Source organism: Dunckerocampus dactyliophorus, chromosome 19, assembly GCF_027744805.1.
Source record: "Dunckerocampus dactyliophorus isolate RoL2022-P2 chromosome 19, RoL_Ddac_1.1, whole genome shotgun sequence".
Lineage (NCBI taxonomy): Eukaryota > Metazoa > Chordata > Actinopteri > Syngnathiformes > Syngnathidae > Dunckerocampus > Dunckerocampus dactyliophorus.
In genome coordinates this window covers 2,261,011-2,282,259 of record NC_072837.1, presented here as the reverse complement: position 1 = coordinate 2,282,259, position 21,249 = coordinate 2,261,011, and the positions used below count along the sequence as shown (strand labels likewise).

Below are 21,249 nucleotides of genomic sequence, written 5' to 3'. Positions count from 1 at the left end.
TGTTGCCGTCAGCTGTTAATTCAGTTCAAATGAGTTGATGAAGACTTCATGACAAAGCATCACAGCTGCAACACAAACACCACATTCATTCCGCATACTAGAAGTTGTCTCTGATCCTGATTCCATGCATGGCCACAAGTGTTTACACTGGAGATCCAATAACAATGTCAAGCGTGAGCTCAGAAGCGGCCAGCGCGGTGCGAGTAAACACTCTCCACTGGCTGAGTCATCCATCTGAACGCAATTACACGTCAACAATATCCAGCAGTAGTCATAAATAATCGCAACGGCTGACAAATACCAATGAAGACAAAGTTGTGAACAGGTCACTATTGATTACTGGGACAGAATAAATGATCCCGTGTTGGACGGGGGCGAGCTGAACAATGATGCTGAGGATGTACTGGTGCGGCGGTGCTGATTGTAGCGTAGCCCAGTTTATTATTTCTATGCACTAAAACAAGTTCTATGCACGCTGGCTGCTGATTGTCTGCCATAAAAGTGACAATTAATAATCAAGGGCATTCTTTTTCTTTTTGAGATGGGGGGGTACTGCTGCAAAGTGCAATGCATCTTAACAGGATGTGTTGCTGACGGCACTGATGATGAATAATAACACTGGTGATTACGGCAAAGTGATTTACAGTTGTAGGATGCTTTTGCGGCGTCAGCAGTCCCACCCGAGTCTGCTGTCTGTTTTATTGATGGAAAAGGCAAAATGCAGGTGGGGTTGCACTGTTAGTCCTTGGACTGTGGCCCGGTTCCCTGTTTGACCTTGTTTGGACGCCTATATCATTTTTCACATGAGAAATAAAGGCAATGATTACAAGAAACCTAGACGACTACACTTTCTTACTGGCTTGCTATCAGTGATAGCAGAAAGGAAAACATAAAGAGCGAGGGGGATGGGAACATTTCCAAACTATATTGTGGTTCTGAAGTGGTCAGGTCATATTCCATCCTTTGGTTTTGCAGGCTTATTCGCCGTATGGTCACGGGTGAGCTGCAGCCAACTTCAGCTGACTTCCGGCATCAGCCAGTAGCAGGATGCATCCAGTACAGTGCTACGCACACGTTTGGGCACCCCTGGCCATTTCCATCATTTTCAATGATAAATCATTGGGTGTTTCCACAACTTCATTTGAATGTATCAAAGAACTGATGGACGGAGCAAGATTTCAGGAGTGAAACGAGCTTTACCGGATTAACAGAAGATGTGCGATATCCTTCACCACAGAACTTTATTCCAAAATGAAGCCTGCTTGTCCACATGTTCTTTTGCATGTACCTCAGGCGATGAACTGCAAGGTGATGTTCCAGTGTTCTTTGGAAGTCTTGGACAGTTCTCACCATCCTTCGCCTTTGCCTCTCTGATATTTTTTCTTCCGGTCTTAACAATGACTGTTTGTGGTCTTCCGTTTCCTAATTATGTTCCTCAGAGAGAAAAGGGAAAATCTCTGAGATAGCTTCTTGTAGCCTTCGCGTAAGCCATGATGTTGAACAATCTTCATTTGCAGGTCATTGGACAGCTGCTTTGAGGGCCCCATCTTGCCCGTCTTCACAGGAGATTGAAAGAGAAAACCAACGTGCAACTGGCCACCTTAAATACCTTTGATTAGACGACTGGATGCATCTTTGAATGAAATTCAAGGCTTAATGAGCTCACAAAACCCACTTTGTGTTCCACTTAACCAGTGCTAGGTAGCTAGAGGCATTCAAATCAACAAAATGGCAGGGGTCCCAAATTTCTGCACTTGTCAGATTTTGTTTTGATGCATATTGCACATCTTGTGTTAATCCAATGAAGCTCATTGCACTTTTGAAAGACTACTGTGTCCATCAGTTATGTGATATATCAAAACAAAATCATTGATCAATCGATTATTAATGAAAATGATGGAAATTGTCAGGGGTGCCCAAACTTTTGGACAGAACTGTGTATAAAAACAAGCATTCACACTCACATTCACACCAATGGCCAATGTAGACTCTCCGATGAACCTAACATGCATGTGTTGGGACGTGGGAGGAAGCCAGAGTACCTGGAGAACACCCACACACGCACGCCAAACACGGCGATTGGAGCCCTCAACCTCCTGACGTTGAGGGCAACCTGTTAAGTCATATTAGTATTATTATTATTTTCAAACACTGTTTTCAGCGCCCAAAAAACAAGAGCTGGAAGTGCTTTTGTCCTGATTTTGCGTGCATAAGAAACAATAAACCAGAGATGTCTCCATGTCTCTCCTTTGGCAAGACAACAAACAGCTAGCAACAAAAGCATGACAACCTTGGTTGAGGTAATAAACATTATAAAAGACATGATAAGAGGAAATGATTGCACATTGTGCCAATCGACGTACCGTGCAGTGATTCTGCTGCTGCAGCAGGGTGGGCACGTCTCCGCCAATGGGCATCTGCTTGGTCAGCTCCTCGTCCTTCATGCAGATCCACCTCCACAGCTCCTCCAGGAGGCCCAGCAGACGAGACCAGCGCTCAGCGCTCGCTTCTAGGTGGGCTCTGTCAACGTGAAGCGTCAATTGAGAAAGTTTGCAACTCCTCGTCAAAACAAGGCATTGGCAAAGTGAGCTTTTGTGACAAATGGTGTCAGAAGTGGGATGCTGACAAATAGTGTCAGAATTTGATAGTTTCATACACGACTACGGTAGGACACACACGGTTTTTCGAATTAGTACATCCAGACTGAGGGTACTCCTACTCAGAGTTCTCTAACAAATGGTGTCAGAAGTAGGATGCTTAGCAGTGTGGGCGCCTATGATGTCCCAACTTAGGAGGACCATCGGGACAGATGACCCCTCCAGCCTACAGAACAAATCCTCACAGTTATGTTGTGTCAGAAGCGGGAGGCTGACAAACGGTGTCCAAAGTTGAAAGAACCCAAGAGCCAGGTGACTCCCTGTTGATCCCAGATACGGGACACCTGTGTGGCAAAGTAGAGGTGTGATCTGGCTACAGGTTTTTCAACACAGTAGTGTTAGGACAGTGTTAGGAAAACCCTCGGGACAGGCGATCCTTCCACCCTACAAACCAAATCAGAAGTGGGATGCTTCAAAGCAGAATCCTGTCTAGTTCAGTGCAAGGTTCCTCTTCACCACATTCCTGGCTTTCTCCCACCGTGACTCTCAACAGCCCATCCTGTTCTTGAAGCATCTCCATCTGGCTCTGTCAACTTTAATTCCACTCTCACTTTCTTCAAAGCTCTTCGTCACTATTTTTTTCTTCTTCCTTACGACCGGGATCTATCTGTATCATCAGGAGTTTACGCGCCACTCTGCTGGCTTCTGGAGATATACTGTATATATATTTCATCCCAGAGCTCCTGCAGCAGCCATGTTGAAACACAGAGTGTGAGATATCTGATAGCGCCCAGTATTTCTCAGGCATGTGGCTCGCGGTCTATAAAGGAAAAAAATGGATATCTATGTGGGCCTTTATTGAGGGAGCACGGAGAATGGTGCGATCTCTTCAGGCTCGTTTATGATGAACAACATGCAAAGTGGTGAGTTAGTAGAGCAGAGTAGCCTTGGACTAGGACTAACTCAGTGACTCTTACATATGAAAGATGGAGCTTTCACACACACAGTGGCAATGACAGGGACAGCGTACATGACTACATGAGACACGATTGATCTACACCTCTTAACCCAGGGGTGTCCAAACTTAGTGCAACATGAAAAGATGCAACTTTGCCAATTTGGATATTTTAGATATGCTAAAAAGTTATGTATTTTTCAAGAAAAAAACTGCATCTCAGCTTTGTGATGTAGGCGAAAAAGTGTATCGTTAGTATGAACTTCGCTCTTTTTTTGTTGTTTTTTTTCCCAACAGTTTAAACTTTCTTTTTGTAAATTTCCTTCCCGTACTTTTGTCATTATTTCCATAATATTTAGACTTCGATATGTATTCAAATAATATAGTATGTAATATTGGAACAATGTTTTTTAAATAAATGTTTTCTTTAATATTTCAACTCTATCCAACTAAAACTGACATTATTGTTCCTCATAATATTATGAGATTATTCTCATGAAATTGCAACATTTTGTCTCAATATTTTGACTTTCTCATAAAATTACATTTTTTTATGTAATTATAAGTAATTATTATTATAAGTATTATTAATTATTTTTTCTTTTACATTTCTACTGTTTTTTTTAATTTTCCAAGTATTTAAACTTTCTTCTCATAATTATGACTTTATTCCCATCATATCTTGACTTCAATACTGTATGCATTAAAATAACATAAGATGTAATATTAAAAGTAAAAAAAACAACATCTTTTTTCTTTGATATTTCAACTCTACGCGACTAAAATGACATTATTTTTCCTCATAATATTATGAGATTATTCTCGTGAAATTGCAACTTTTTTCCCCGTAAGAATCTGATGTTTTGTCTGTTAATATTTAGACGTTATTGTCGTAAAATTACAGCAATTTTTTTCCATTTCTGTTGCTTGTTGGGTCTTTTTTTAATCAGCTATTTCAACTTTCTTCATGTACATTTTCTTCTCGTAATCATGACTTTATTGCCACAATATTTGGACTTTATTGTCCTAATATTATACATTTTCCACAACGTATTTTTTAAAAAATGACAGCATTATTTGTTGTTTGTTTGCTTCTCATAATATTACAATTTTTTCTTCCTAAATATTTCAACTTTATGCTACTGCAATGACGTTATTCTTCCTCATGATATGATATGATAGTGATATCGTCATCATTTTCTGTGAATATTTTTTACTTCATTCTTGCAAAATGACTGCTGATTTTTCCATTTTTGCTTTTTTCAAATATTGTCGTGTTAAATCCTATTTCTTGAGAACGTGTCTCAAATGTGTCGCTGTTGTTTTCGCTGACCGTATGTTGGCCGACTTGGCCTTGAGGTCGCTCCAGCGTTGGTTCATGTCATCCAGCCTGTGCTGAAGGAACACCGCTTCCTCCGAGCTCCCCAGCGCTTTGACCATCTTGGACTTGTTTCCGTCCACGCTCTTGTAGATGTCATTGTGGGCGTCAATCTCAGCCTGGATGTCCTGCACAGAGACAGACAGAGAAGACAGGTCACTTAAATATACAATTTCATTTTCACAGAACGGCCTTTAGATGCTCACTGACTGTAAAGACGTTAACGTCTAGCCTTAGACAGGGAATGTCAACCCCAGAGCAACTCTTTGCACAACGTCTGCATCCATACTAATGCTGCCTTATCCAAAAAAGGGGACTTGAGTACACTCTTTTGGATGTGTGACAGTCAAACACATTTTGCTGCTCTCTGCATCTACCCCACATCTATTACACAATCACACCTCCGGGGCTTTTTTTTGTGGCGTGCATCTGAGTATTAGCTTGTATCGGCGGATCACAGGCAAGGAGAGGATCCTGTCAAATGTTTTATTTTTGGAATGTGTAAAATTGCTCCACTTTCCTCTCACTCACTCTCTAGTGGGACTCCCTTTGCGTTCGAGCCATTTGAACGCTAAATAAAGACTGCAGCACCATATGGATGTGTGGCGTGCGTAGCACTGCCTGCAGCACAGACACAGATTTGCAAATGGGACAAAATTAGTACCAGAAGATGAGCTACACAGCCTGTGATAGTTTATGTATAATCCGCTTTTTTTTCCTGTTTAATTGACAGTTTTACCAGCTTAAGTTGTTTCTTGGTATTCTTGACATTTTTTGTTGTACAATTAGCATAAAACCCTATTATTGTAAAAACAAACAAACAAAAAAATGTAATTAGGCTTCTGATTAATTCCAGAATGGTTCATTTCTTTGAACACATACTGTATTTCCTAATACTGGGGGCACCGGCTCAGAGAAGCAAGGCGTTTAGTGGGGGGGAGACAAAATTGTACATTTAATTTAAAATAAAATGAATAATCATACTTAATAATATTCCTTAGGCGTATATATTATTTAAAAATGTTACCCAATGCTAACCTTGGTTAACATACCCCCTGGTTAGCATGTATTTTGGGGTTTTTTGCTGTGGTTTGCGACCATTTTCTGGGTAGCATACAATATGCATACAGTACAATATGGTTAGCGTCTTCTTGTGTTGTTAATACACTGCATGAGTCCAACTGTGTTTTTCTTACAAAACGTCCTCGCTAGCAGCCAATTAGCTTGTCTCTAACATCACCAGTGGTTCTGTAGTTCTTTCACCACGAGTCTTTGCTTTTATCGACCATGCTTTTATCTTTTATCACAATGGAGCCAAAGTAAGCTGCTTTGATAAAGAAGGTTAAAAAAAACACTATTCAAAGGCATGTCAAACTGTAATCATAAAACTATAAAAATGTGTTTTGTGTTAACATTTTTGGCTTTCTAGAACAGTCCCACGCTACATCGCAGTTCACCTTTCGCTGATTTTTTTGTGTGCTATTTTGCACTTTCGATGACGTATAGGTCGGATATATGCGACCTGACCGTTCTTACGTATCGGGTTTATATCCACATACGAATGAGGCCTTAATCGCATTTGAAAAAAATGGGAATTGACCTGCAGTGTGAGCATAGCCTGAAGGCTATTTAATGTGTCATCTCCTGGCATAATTTAGGTATGAGAAGAAGAGAATAACAGCTCATGGAAGGCATCCATGTGGGACTCGGCATGCAAATAAAGCAAGAAACGCTCAGCAGCCGCAGCGGCTATCATAAAATCATTAAGCTGTAGCCAGGAAGCAAAAGCAGAAGCAAGAAAATAGTCTCATCCAAGTCTCATCCAGAATACGACCAGAGGAGTTATATTTTTAGAGCTCCAATGCACGCTTTTTGTAGTAGTTCCTTTGATTACTGACAACTGAAACCACTTAGGAGATATAAAAAGCATGATGTTAAAAGTAGATAAACTGTGTGTGTGTGCGTGCGTGCGCGTATGACATGCACTAAGTGTTTGGCACGAAGGCACAATGACAACACGTGGCAGCTCAAAAGAAAAGATTCAAGTTGCTAACTGAGCCAGCTGGCTGTGACTCAAGTCATTAGCCAAGTGCTAGCTTTTATTTCTTCAACTGTAGCACGGCCACTGGAGCTAACGCTGCTACTGTAAGCACACACATACGAGACAGATGGGCATTCATACAGCATATATTCATTTAACAAAAGCTCCTTTTACTATTTTACCAATTGAAAAGATTCCTCTCTCTCTCTCTCTCTCTCCCACACACTCCAGACAGACATAAGGGGTAGTATGCAACAAAGGCCGCCTTGTTTGGCCATAATTCTTCCATTTGCATGAGATTGATGCTAATTAATGTTTGGGATTACAAAAACAGGAGAAACACTTGTACAAACAAAAAAGCTGAAACGCATCACTGCTGTGCCATCACACACACATCCAACTACACAAGCCATGAGTCATGAGTGTGTATTTATTTGTATGTGCCGTCCAACTCTTCTGCTCCTGAACCGCTGCACACAAAAGGGTGAAAATGTGTCAAAATATGCACTCCTACTTTGAGTTGGATTGCGTCAGACTGACTTGAAGTTTTTCACACGGTTCAATGCGCTCGACAAAACACCCACTGGAACTTTACGGCGTTTAGCTGAAACACCACGGAATTCGGTGCTTGACAAGAACGTGTGTGTAACATCTGAGCAAGATTAGTTGAAAAACACGGCCGCCATCAAGCAAAACGTCTTTGCGGGAAGCACGGACGGGATTTGGACGCGCTGTAGCTGCGTGCTGGTTGGAGTGGAGATGGGAGATAGCGAAGTACTTTTATGCTAACTACAAAAGGTTTGTTATCTCAAGGGCCCATGTGTCATTCTAATCAAGACATTCCACTGAAATGACTGGACAGCGCACATGCAGCACAGCCCCACAGAATGCAGAATGAATGGTGGCTGTTTCGAGATGTGCTGGAGAGATCAAAAGGTCGAGGCAATGAAGGCCAAAACGCTACAGAAGAAAAGAGCGGATAAATACCTGTTCAAACTTGCCGAGTAGATCCTGCAGGCTGAAATTCAAACCAATCATATTGCAGCGTGTGCTCTGGCTCCTCCCACTCCCTCCAAGCCCTACATCCTCGCTACTCTCATCCAAGGTTAGCGTCAAAAAGGTTCAAATCAAAAGTCGGTCTTGAGATCCCTCTTCACGCACAGCACTCGTGGACGACCCGGTCCTACTACACCCTCTTGGAAACATCAAGCCAAGCCCGACGTCCTCTCAATTCTCATACATGGTTACCCTCCCAAAAGTTCAACTCAATCTTAAATCCCCCAAAAAATCCAAGATCTTCATCCCGCTCCACACACCGCACCTTGACCGCAATCATGGATAATCCAATCCAGCTCTGTCCTCCTGGAAACATCAAGCCATGCCCGACATCTTCTCTGCTCTCATTCAAGATCTGCAATTTCCGTCAAAAAGGTTCACATTAGGAGCTCAAAGAAATACAAGGTCGTGATCCCACTTCACACACCCCTTGACCGCACTCAAGGATGACCTTACGTCGTCGTGGAAACATCAAGCCAAGTTGGTGAGGAGGACAGTCATGCTCGTGGCAGCTGGGATGGGGATTAACGGGGCAACCGGTGGCGCTGGAGCTTTGACAGAGTAGCAGCTGGAGGCTGACAGCGCAGATCTGGCAGCCAGGAATGGGACACTTTGAGGGAAGTCCAACAAATCTTGGCTTGGAAGTCTGCAAATTGCAGATAAGGGTTTTGTGTCCCCAGGGATGCAAACCGAGTGCTTCTTTGCCTTTTTTTCTGGGGCCGGAAGGGAGAGATGTCCACCATGGAGGACCTCCGATAAAAGGAACCTTATTTCAACTCCAAACAAAGAGACACATGGTTCATTTCCAAAAAGTAGACATGGAGTCACCTCGGTGTCTGCTGTGGCTCTATCGCACCCCCCCTAATCACTGCCATGACTAGAGCACTTAGTCAAAGAATGCTTTCTTCTTGTGCTGGAGCTCAGGGCCATGTGCTCATAGAGAGCCGCCTCCCGGCCCAACACCTCCATCCAGGACCAGGGAAGTCTCCAGCCTCTTTACCAATTATCTCCTTCCAGATGACGACAGAAGAAGTTGCTTCCCTAGTGGATGAATTGGTTGAAAATGGTCTCCTCAGCGGGCAGTCCCGGCTGGATCCCCGTGCCGCTGGCCGCCTTGGTGGCTCTGAGGGCCACTCCGAGCCCCACTGGTTTCCACAGCTGTTTATTATTTTAATCAGTATCCTCCCTTCCCCCTCCTCTCACTCGCTCTCTCGCTCCCACCCTCCATGTCCCCTAAACTAACTCGACACACCACACACCCACTTCCTGAGAGGTCTACATGGGCGGACGCCGTTGGTCAGGTGGCGCTTCCGAGATGTACCAAGAGACTTGGAGGGGGTAAAATATGGAGGAAGAAGTGATAGCGTGGGTATGAGATGACGTGATGAGGAACACAATTAACTTCACAAAGTGAGTAAGGCTTTCCAAATGTCCAATTCCCCCTGAAGTCATCCGATTCAGAATTCAAACTAAATTTTGAAGATTACAATTGTGAAAGTTAACTTCTTTTTACACTTGCATGGCAGTTAAAAATGCTCCTCAAGACATTGGCTGTACAGGTAATAAAGATTATAAGGAGGCTTGGGCATCATTTCAATTTGAACGGTTCTGATTTCGATTCCCCGTTTAGATTCCAGTTGCTAACAATTCTCGATTCCGATGCTTTTAATAGAAGTGTGCGTGGTTTAAGCGGAGTACGCTAACCGGAGTACTTTTTGGATGAAATGTCTGAACCTCTCCATGAATGAACGCCTTATCAAGCAGCATCATCCAATGCATCTCCCAACTGTACAGCAGCTTCAGTGGCAGATTACTATCACTCTCCTGCTCCACTGAAAGACTGAGCAGATCATTCCTCCCCCACGCCATGCGGCTTTTCAACACAACAGAGGGGGAGCCATGAAAACACACACAGGACTGGACTTATGAAGTTATTATTATTATTATTATTATTATTATTATTATTATTGCACAATTTGTCTTGGCGATCAATAAAGCATCTATCCATCTTTACCATGACTTTCTTACAGGGTTATTTTCAACCAGTACAGGAGAACACTTTCACAAAAGATGTTTACTTGTGAAAAGTTGCATACTTTGTTTGCTGCCTCAATGTTGGTGTGAGCTATTTTTCATCACACCTTTATTTTGTGAGAACAAGTCAACAGGATGTAGCCCAAATCGACTGAGACTGGCTGTACAACAATAAGCTTGTGTAAGCGTAGCTCCCGTCCTTTATTTACACCGAACTTCCTCATCGGCTAGCATCCTGAATCTCGCAGTTACATTGGCATGACACAGACTTCAGTTATGGTTTGACTTCCCTGATTCGGATTGCCAAGAGGAAGCCTGACGTTCTTCGTGGTGGGCGCCAGTTTCTTCTTCTTTGGTGTTCGCGGCTATTTCTTCCGCTCGACAAAGTGGGCATCTAAACTGGATATCAAAATAAAAACATTGTATAAATGTCATTACAATGTTGTATTTGTGTGTTAAACGATGCCCGCGGCTCTGCACGCTGTGTTTTACAGAGTTCTTTATAACACCGAGTTCCACTGATGTCAAGGCAACCCGGACTTCCTCATACGCCCAGCACCCCCGCTCTGCTTCTCTCTGTTCACGGTGGCCGATTCCCGGCCAGCAGGAGAAAAATATGCTCATCTGTAACCAGCACTTCACACGGGACTGTTTTGTGAACATGGGCCAATACGAAGCCGGACTATCCGCCAAACTGTTGCTGAAGTCCGACGCCTTTCCAACGTTACTTGGTTGTGTTGAAGAGTCAGAAGAGCAAGCTGTACATAACAATTTATCAGGGTCCTAACTGTGTTTATTTTGTACAAGTAATCGGACAAAAGAGGTCCGGCAGCTGTCCGGAAGCCCTTGGGAGCGCTTGGGAGTGTGACCAATCACAGCGGAGTGGGCTTGGTGGGAGGAGTACACAAAGGAGGGCCAGGGTGGAATAAATTACACAGACCGTTTGGGCGGCAGGCAGGAAACACTGCAGAGTCTGGAAGATCTAGAAAGCTTTCTGTGCGGGTTATCGTGTGTAGCTGCTCTATAGAAGTCCCAAACTCAATCCAAAGGCCCGTAAATTTGTATAATAGATCCCCGTTAAACAATCCCGGGAGAATCGGAACGTTAGTCCTGGTTTGAGACTCGATGTCCAACCCTAATTATATGATGGTGACAGTTTGACCTTGGAACACATTGAGGACTATGGGGGCACTAATTTTCATAGAAAAACATTCAGAGAGCAGAGATGATTCCAGTGAATGATCAGTAGGACAACAGGACACTCCAGTTGATCCCCCGACCACCGACCACCTGCGGATGGCAAAAATCCGCGAGTGCAAACAGCGATCATTTATTAATTAAAACATTCTTGAAAACGGAGCGAGAGACGACTGTATGCAACTTCTACTTGTACAAATGGGAAGTTATTGTATGCGCCCCTTGGAAGCAGTGGCGGTCTTCGGGGCTGTGCATTAACTTTCCACACATACATTAAAGATGTGTTTGTGACAATGCATGTCGGCAGTGGAAAGGGAACGTGTGGAGACATGTGGTGCACATCAAAGACAAGCAGACAGATGGCTGTCAAGCCAAGAGAGAGAGAGAGACGGCAAAATAAATAAATAAATAAATAAATACAAGGTTGAATATTCATAAGGAGAAGACTTTGAAGTACGCTTTAGCTAATTAAAAAGATCTACATACTCGGGGCTCCTTTAAACAGCATTTTTGATTCATGCCGACAACGAGACTGCTTGAGGAATTTCTGTCTAATGTGCGTGTCTAATATATGAATGAGATGCCGGCGAGACGTTTTTAACTGCTCTGATTGGAGGGAAAGTGTAATTGGAAAAATGCACGCGTAGCATCACGACAAATGAAATAAGTTATTCTGCAGTTACCGTCTGCACTTCTCGCTGCGCTTCACTTTTTTGCTGCTCCTGCAAATATCCAGAGCTGAACTTTATGTTTACTTTCCTTTTGTTAAACCTTCAAGTATTTTGCCTTGGATATCATTCCAAATGTGTGCATGATGACATGAAATAGAGGAACACATCTAGAAACGCATGGTGGGGGCTGACTACAATGTGCACCGATTCATCTCAAGCTTGTTGTTTTTCAGGAATTTCAGCAGGTTAGGCCCTAGACCAGGGGTGCCCAAACCTTTTCCACCGAGGGCCACATACTGAAAAAGGTAAGGATGCCAGGACCACTTTGATATGTTGTAAGATATGCTAAGAAGTTGAAGAAAAAACTGCACCTCAGCTTTGTGATATAATGAGTAAAAACTGCCAGAACTTGATAAAAATTGAAGGAAAGGACCATTTCAGACAATGTTGAGATTTCAACAACCGCTACAAACACACAACCTTTGAACCTGATCCACATAAAACTCATACTTGTGTCCTGCCCCCGGTGGCGGCCAATGCGAACTGCAGCCTCAATAAGGCATTAACAAAACACTGAAAGCGCAAGATAATCATGTGGCGTAAAGTAACGCAAATACGAAACGACGCCAACCCCTTGTCACATGTCTGTGGCAAAAAACTAAAATAAAATAATAATAATAAAGGTAAGCAAATTTTAAAAGGGCAAAGTGAAATAGCGAGTAGGCAGCATGCGAGACGGTGTCAAGAGGGAGCAGATGTGATGCCGCCTACGCAAAGTTAGGCAACCGTGTAACAGGATCACGAAGCAAGCACATGAACACGAGCATGCAAATACACTCGGGGCCACGTTCCACTAAATGGCAGGGTATACGTCAAAAGTTACCGCCCGCACGATCTCACAAAATACACCCCATCCTGATGTGCGGCAAAAGAAAACAAAGTCAGTGTAATTGCAGCCTCCATGTTGTCACCATGTCGACGCTTTCCTCCTCCCGACGACAGCCAGCAGTCGTTCATAGAAAAGCACTAATATCGAGCAGGCGCATCAGTTCACAGCTGACCTGCGATGATGGGACACAGCTCCCATTACAAAAGACAAGCGAGGATCAAAGGTCGGAAGGGTCGCCCATAACTGACTGCGGGGGCGGGGGATCCAATGATGGACCATAAGTCATATAGGAAGGACACATGTTGGAATTCATAGCAAAGTGCCGCGGGGATAGTTGAAATGGATTTATCGCCGCTGTTGCTGCTGCTGATAATCAGCTATTGATTCACCTTTTTGTGTGCTAACAAGACACTCGGGAGATAACATCGAGAAGGAGGTGAAAAACACAAGGCTCATTTTGTTGAGGAAGAACGGTTGCTTGGGCCAGGGGTGTCCGAACTTTTCCGCCGAGGTTCGTGTGCAGAAAAATGATTTGAATTTGTACAATAAAGATGAAAAAACCAGTCCACTGTTGGTCAATGTGTACGCTAAGCTAGCTGAACAAACTGAATTAACTTTGTGTTATACTTGCAGGTGACAAAGCAAATGAGTGTCATATCTAATAATATACTCTCTCTCATTAATAATAACAATTAAATGTATTTTATTTTTATTTGAAAAACAAAATGAGTTCTTCAAATAGTATTAAAATAATTTTAATGTAATAAGAAGTAAAATAAATGATAAAATAAACAACTGTAATGAATAATTTAAATTAATAATATAATTTTAAATTATTTTTAACATTTACTTCTAATTAAATATTTTTTATTAATTAAAAAATGAATTCTTAAAATAATAATATATTAAAATAAATTGAGATAAATTACAAAATAAATACAATTAGAATTAATAATGATAATAAATTATTTTATATTATCAATATTATTTTAAATTATTTGTAGAAATTATTTTTAATTAAATATTTTTTAAATTATATTTATTTCATTTTTAGAGGCCCACTCAAAAAAGTTTCCGGTCCGGAAAAGGACACTCCTGGTTTGCCTTGTAGGCAACTGTGAAGTCGGGCCTGTTTATGGGCACCAACCGTGGCAAACATCTTTTATCTTTTTGTTCCACTTTTTAGAGAAGAAGCACTCACACAGTCGCTTTTAAAGTTCTGTGTTTTATGTATTTAAAAAACAACAACAACAAAAACAAAAAGGCTTTGCTACACATCTTAAAATAAAGGCTGGAGCTCTGCCAACTGTCCATCCGTCAACTGCAGACGTGGGAGCTGTATGTCTGATCGTTTTGTTTTTCTCCAGCGGCTAGGCTAACCTAGCGTGATGTTGCTGTTAAATGGGACTGTACTGCTAGCACTTTAGCTCGCATAGCTAAGCTACCATTGTTTAACTAAGCTGCTGTGCAGCGTTACACATACCTGTAGAGCGTATGCATAAAAAGTGGACAAAGTGCATGATAGCGACACACGCTCAACAAACACAGCTCATTAGCATTAAAGCTGCACACACATAAAACAGCAAGTTTCCAACAGGGTTTTAAACTGCCTAAATTCCAGCATCAAGGCCACATTTTGGCCAAGAGACTTCCACTATTACCAGAATATACAGTACACTACTATGGGACTTCTGAGAATGATTTGAAATTGTTGGGAAAAAAGAAACGCAGCTGTCAGACGGAGGGCGATGACAACCCGCTTGTAAACGTAGTAAAAGAAGTCGCTCATGCTTGTCACTTTTCCAATCATTTCACGTTTGCTGTTGTTTGTTTCGGCGAGGAGCGAGAAAGGGCGCAGCACCACCTACAAAAACATTCCGTTCAGGTTTATGATAACAGGACTGCCTAAATCTGATATTTTCCAACCAACATCACCCTCTGCAGCCCACACACATCCGCCCAAATGGCCTATTTTTTCTATCGTGTATTCCTTCTGATATGACTTTTGCTTCATAAATATTCATTCTGCCTTCAAATTCAAACACCCGTGCCTTCCAGTGAGAGAAAAAAGGTATCCAGCGTCGTGGCGCTGGATGCAGGGATGAAATAATTAGCCAGTCCCTTCAAATAGAGCACAAAAAAATCCATAGATCTTATAAATAGCCTTGCTCGCACACATGGGGGGCGACGTATGGATGAGCTGCGGAGATGAAAATCAATAGATAATGTGCTTCCTGTTGACTGAGCATTGCAGGGATCAATGTCTAAATAGCGTAAGAGAAGAGGAGCAGTGATTCTCTCAGTGAGTCAGTTCATCAAGGGTGTGTCGGACTGCCTTCACAGCAGCAACACTTCCTGTCGGGACCCCTCAGGGAGCAGCTTCTGGGTGGGACCCGCAGCTTTGGCGGAGGTCAGGGGAAAGATAAGACCCTGGCGTTTATATATCCCGCCCAGTCGTCACGTTTATGTAAGAGGACGCATTCTTTGCCGTCAAGATTGAGTCAAGATTCTAAACGCAAAATGCAACTTCTGTTAAGAAAAAAGAAAGTACTGGTCAAATGTTTGGGGACGTCTTCTCATTCAATAACATGACAAGGTGTCTTCAAATTTTTGGCTAGTACTGCATGACGTTTTCTAAAAATGTGTGCGATTATGATTTCAATGTCTAAATAGTCAGACTCTTCACATAATAAATGATGGCTTTATTGTCATAACACAGCGACTTGGTCTTGTAAAATGATGACTTTACTTTGTTGAAGTAATAATAGATTATTCTGACAAGGTGAGACTTTCCTTGTAAGGTCATGACTTTGTTCTTAAAATATGAACAGTTTTATCACAACATCAATCAGCCATGGCTCTTTCCCTTCCTGCCATGTCATTTGTCCAAATGGAATCGCTGCATGAACATGAACACCATCGCAGCTTGTATTTTACGGTTTGTCATCTTTGGGGTTGTTTTTTGTGTTTTTTTTCCTCTCCCTCCACTTCAGCTTCCATAAATCTGAGGCATTGTTTGTATAATTGCGCCCGACATAAAAATGCAAATTGCAGCGTACATCACATCTTCACTCATTGCCGGGACAGACGTCCTCTGTGTTCTTTATTAATGAGACAAAGAACATCCCGCAATGACACAAATGTTGGAAGTGTGGAAACGTTGGTGCTAAATAAAGCAGGTGAGTCAGTCAAGCAGTAAGTAGAATAGAACAGAAGCAGAAACTGACGGAGGCTGGCAACGCGTCAGTAGGAGCCTACTGTATTGTATGGATTGCATTGCTTTTTGCAGCGTACAACGCGTACACGCGCTCCCTTTGCACCCCCGCATGCCACTTGAACCCATCTTAAACGCTGGTCTTAGTCATATACGTCCTCTGTCTCCCGCTTTTAGCTCCGCCCACCAGTTAGGTAGGAAGGTGAAGACGTGAGGCGTTATATCACCGCATTCTTCGCTATTTTAATTCGCCAGCGCTGCGTTCTCCTCCTCCCGTGCGCACATCAACAACTTTAAGGAACTCGGTTTTCTTCCCATCGACGCCCACGTTTTTTTCTCCTGTGAGCAAAATAAAAGAAAATAGAAGAAATCAGAGCGCTGAAAAAAAAAGAAGCAGCAATGTTCTCCTCGGGTTCCATCCAGCAATTACACCCAGACCCAACACAGGATGAGGTCGTGTGTGTGTGTGTGTGTGTGCGTGCGTGTGTGTGAGACCTCATCGTCAGGATTTCGGCCAACATCGCAACAACATACGTCTTGTTGTGCAACTATGACTTCCTGCAATTGAGAACATGTCGTTTTTCACCACTGACACCGCAGACTTCATCGATTTCATTCACTAGCAGGCGATATCAGTGCTATTTTGTTCAAAAAATGAGTACAAAATGACTTTTTGAGGGGCCGTAGTGTCGGAAATAATATGACATTATTAGAAAAAATATGTAAAAATACAAATGATTGTTGCCAACAGACAACAGCACGAAAGCACAAGTCTACGCCGTCTTGATTGTGGCTATTTTATGTACAAGACAACACATTTTAGCACCATTTCATACATTCAAAGCAATTGCAACCACCCTTCTTTTGCACAATTAAATCATTAAGGCTGATTAAATATTAAAAAAAAGGTTTTTAAAAAAAAAGTATACAAAGACACAAAGTGAACAAAGTAACGGTAATTGCTGAGACATAGAAAATAACAAATATAAGAAATAATGAATAAGCTCTGCTGCTACTATTTTATTATTTTATCTTTACTAATTATTCTGATTATTATTTTATTAACTTATATATATGTATATACACACACACACACACACACACACACACTGTAGTACATAAAAATATTTTTAAAAATCCAAAGACACAATCTTTTTTTGTTTTTTCTTGTTTTTTTTAAAAAAATTTTAATAAATGGATTTGGCCTGAAAATGATGCCCATCAAATGACACTTTTTAAAAATATAATTTAATTTGATTATTTTATCTTTATTATTACAATTACTTATTTTAATTATATAAATAAACATATTTTATTACATTAAAAATATATTTTAAAAAATCCAAAGGACACAATCTTTCTTGTATTTTTATATTTTTGTATGTTTTTGATTAAATGCATTTGTTCTGTCCATTTTGCCAGAACATTTATACATTTATACTTGTTGTTGCCACGCCCCATGTCAGAGAACTACACAGCAGTTGCACACTCACACTTTTGCTTGGCATGTTGACTTCTGATTTCAGCGGAAGCAAGCAAGGAAATAACGGAAGCGAATCATCAAATGTGCAATAACATCATGAGACCATTTGAGACATTTCTATGGTTTCACAGTTACAGGCGGCCCTCTGAGGGCAACTAGAACTGCAATGTGGCCCCGCTGATGTAAACTAATGGGCCAATCGGCTAACAGAAGCAAATATATTTCACTGCTTTGTGTTTCTATTAATGACAGCTTTCGCAAAGCCTTTATGTACTCGGCACGCGCATTTATTATTGCTGCTGCTTTTTGTCAGCCACATTTCTTCCTGTTCTGTCATAAAGTGTCAGCAAACGTCGAGTGTTGTTAATAAAATAGATTCTCTCTTCTTTGCAGCACATATGCGCGGCGCTAATGCGTACAAGTACTCATGAACAAATGCATATTTCAGCTTTAGCTGGCCCGTAATTGGACAGGCCTTTCATCTCCTGCTCACGATACGTTTTTTTTCCCTTAAATATGGTTTTCCTCATCGAGGCGGATCAAAGGCGCCGCTGATTAAAACGACACTGTGAATGTGTGTGCGTGTGTGCGGCTGTGATTACTCATCACAAAAACATCTGAAGAGAACATTGCGAAACCAAAACGCTGATTTTATGTGTTTATGACATTTTCCTTCATGTTTAACCACGTCTACCTCGCTACGCCACGCGCCATTTTGTCACACTGCGCGGAGACACCGTGCTGCACGTCCCCGTCCTGCACGTCCCCGTCCTGCACGTCCCCGTCCACTCCTTAAGCAGGAATTTATAGGAAATTTTATGTTTATTCACTGTAGTAGTCAGTAATGAAAAATAAAACTTGCCAGGGAATCCTAAGCAACAAACATTTAAGAACTGTTACAGTAAAGTTAATTTCATTTCTTTAAATGACTTTATTCTTGGACTATTCCAACTTTTTTTTTTTTTTTTTTAAATCAACACTTTTTTCTAAAAAAAAACAAAAAAAGTCTTCTTGAACAATTAAGACTCTTTTTTAAAATAATAAAAATTTATTTTTGTAAAATCACATTTGTCTAAAAAAAATAAAAATAAAAAAATCTTCTCGTGAATTTTCTGTATCATCACGACTTTGCTAAAAGGCAGCTGGGTGGCAAAGGACCGATCCTCGCGGGGAACGACTCCACTCAGCACGACCACAAGCCAAATGGAAAATGAGAAATGAATATGGCAAATTTTCTCTCCAAAAAATGAGCCCATCAGGAAATCTGCAAAGTTTTCCCTCCAAGTTGTGCAGGTTAAAACGTGTAAAACGGTCATGTTTTACGTCGATAGAGTGCATAAAGCAAATGAAAGGTCTGGACTGGATGGTGCCTGGTCTCCTCTGCCAATGAGAGCAATAACCTTTTTATCACATCATCAGCTTTCATAATCATACATCAATCCTAACAGCCATGAGAGACACTTGGATGTAGGACGCATGCATCAGAATGTTTCATCTCATCCTTTTAAGTGGTCCTCACGTCCATCTGGGATAAGTGGGAGATGATCACTGGGATCCATTTCCATGGCCGCATGATTTGCATCTATTTAGTGCTTATGGGCATCAAAGGTGTCGGGTCTTGGTAGCCAATTAACCCGTCGTTAACCCGCTGTGCTTCTTGAAGCCACGTTAGAAGCAAAGCAAGAAGGATTAAAGCCGGAAGAACCAAACAGTCACGGAAGTTTATTAGGAGAAATAAAAGAAGATTAATAGCGGAGTAATGATGCACATGATCCTATTAGGATGTTGTTTATATGCTCCAAACATGGTAGAACACAGCGGATTATTTATATTACATTTATGTCACATAGCCCATATTTTTAATAGCGCTCTGACATCGATGCTGATAGATTGGCTGGCTAAAGAAGAGGGGTGTGTTACAGTTCAGACTTTTTTCTAGTAATATTACAAGTTTATATTCTTAACATTACGTTTTTTTTTAATCCATTTTTTTAATCCCTCTTCTTTTTCTTATCATTATCATTGAAACACTGCAATGTTTTTGACTCGTCCTGTCACAATTTTCATACGATTACTACTTTTTTAAAAAATCATTTTATTCTTTACTTTTGTTGTTTTGTTACATCTGAGACTTTTTCTCGTAACACTCCAACTTGACATCCTTAACATTAAGTTTTCTTGAGAAAAATTCCATTTTTGAATCCCTCTTCTTCTTCTCCTCATTATTATTGTAACATTCCATGGTTTTTGACTCGCCACGTCGCAATTTTCATACGATTTCTACGTTTTTCAGAATTTCGTTGTTTTACTTTGGGGAATTTCTTCTTGTAACATGACATCTTTACATTCTTAACATTCAGTTTGGTTCTCCAAAAATGTCAACTGGATGTAATTTTTATTATTCTCGTAACAAAGCATCACTTTTGAATCACCATTTTTTTTTTGTAATTTTATTCTTTCATTTTTTTCCACTTTTGTTACTTTAGAGACTGTTTTCATACTATTTAAAGTCTTAACATAACGTTCTTTAGGTATTTTTTACTGTATTCTCACCACATCACCACGTTTTCATACAGTTTCAACTTTTCATACTGTAGTTGTTTTTATTGCTCCCAGGCTGCCCTTGCAGGCATGACGGCTCATTGACTTTAAATCCACAATGATATGAAGCAAAAACACTTGGTCAACACGGGTTCACCAATACTTCAAAACGCACGAGTTGGTGACGTGCGGTTGCCACGGCAACGACAGGGACGCGACGCTCCCTTCCACAAGCCAGCGCAGCCCAATAATGAAGTGAAAGCTGCTGCATGAACCATTAGAATTGAGCAGCAATGTCAGCTTGTACACAGACACGAGGGCCACGGAACGCACAGGTGCTCCAGGCTCATCAATAATACCCCGTACAGGAGGCCAGGAGGCGAAGTGAGCATTAATAGCTGAAGAGGAAGCGAGCCCATCTTCCATTACAGCCAATATGCGTCCCTTCCAATTGACTTCCAGGGCACAGCCAGTTCCCACATGCAATTTAGCAACACGGAGCATCAGCCCTTCACACAAGTGGGCCAAAAGACCATCAAGAGCCATCCAATCAACAGCAACAAAAGGATTGTGGCAGGAAGGCGGCTGGCCTTAGTCAGCCCGAGGGAGTTTTGCTTTGACGCGGGAGTGAATAATATACAGAGTGTGTACGTCTCGCTCTGTGCCACCTTATTCTAGAACATCAGCAGTTCTCCGTCATTCATCCCAATCATTCTGGGTATACATTTTGCAATTTGGACGACAGGATGGTGCGAAAGCCTTGCGCTCTAAATACAGTTTTTAAGTAGGAAGGTCAACTTTTCAGCTTTTTAACTCGGGACGCCAGATACAATTAGGCTAATGCACAACACGTCAGGGCTTCATCATAATTGAAGCACAGCAGCGCTGGAGATGATGGTCTGAGCAGCCATTTCAAGGGTCAAGAGTAATACGTCTTCACTTCCTGTCCTGGCAGTCACCTCCTTTTTAAAGCCTGACTGACATTTGCCATCAAGGAGGACAATTTATAATAATGGTCCTGTTAGGTGGCCTGGGATTGCCTTTGCACTTTTCACAGTCATCCCATCGCGGTTACTTGGCTCCAGGCCCGACCGTGATAAGTGAATTTCTGCTAAGTAGGATTCAATATTAATGAATGGAATATTTTCCTAGTTAAAGCATAGAAGACCTGTTCATTCAATCGCTTCAATTAT

General features: G+C 41.6%; 1 protein-coding gene across 19 annotated transcripts in view; it reads right to left on the bottom strand.

Moving 5' to 3' along the window:
- Window positions 1-21,249, bottom strand: part of utrn (utrophin) — a 139,241-nt gene that overhangs the window by 52,114 nt on the left and 65,878 nt on the right. For all 19 annotated transcript variants that reach the window (XM_054761019.1, XM_054761006.1, XM_054761011.1 and 16 more), the window contains 2 exons: window positions 4,886-5,058; window positions 2,364-2,520 (listed from right to left, as the gene is read on the bottom strand). In XM_054761019.1, coding sequence (XP_054616994.1) covers window positions 2,364-2,520; window positions 4,886-5,058 — 330 coding nt within the window. The remainder of the gene's footprint in view (window positions 1-2,363; window positions 2,521-4,885; window positions 5,059-21,249) is intronic.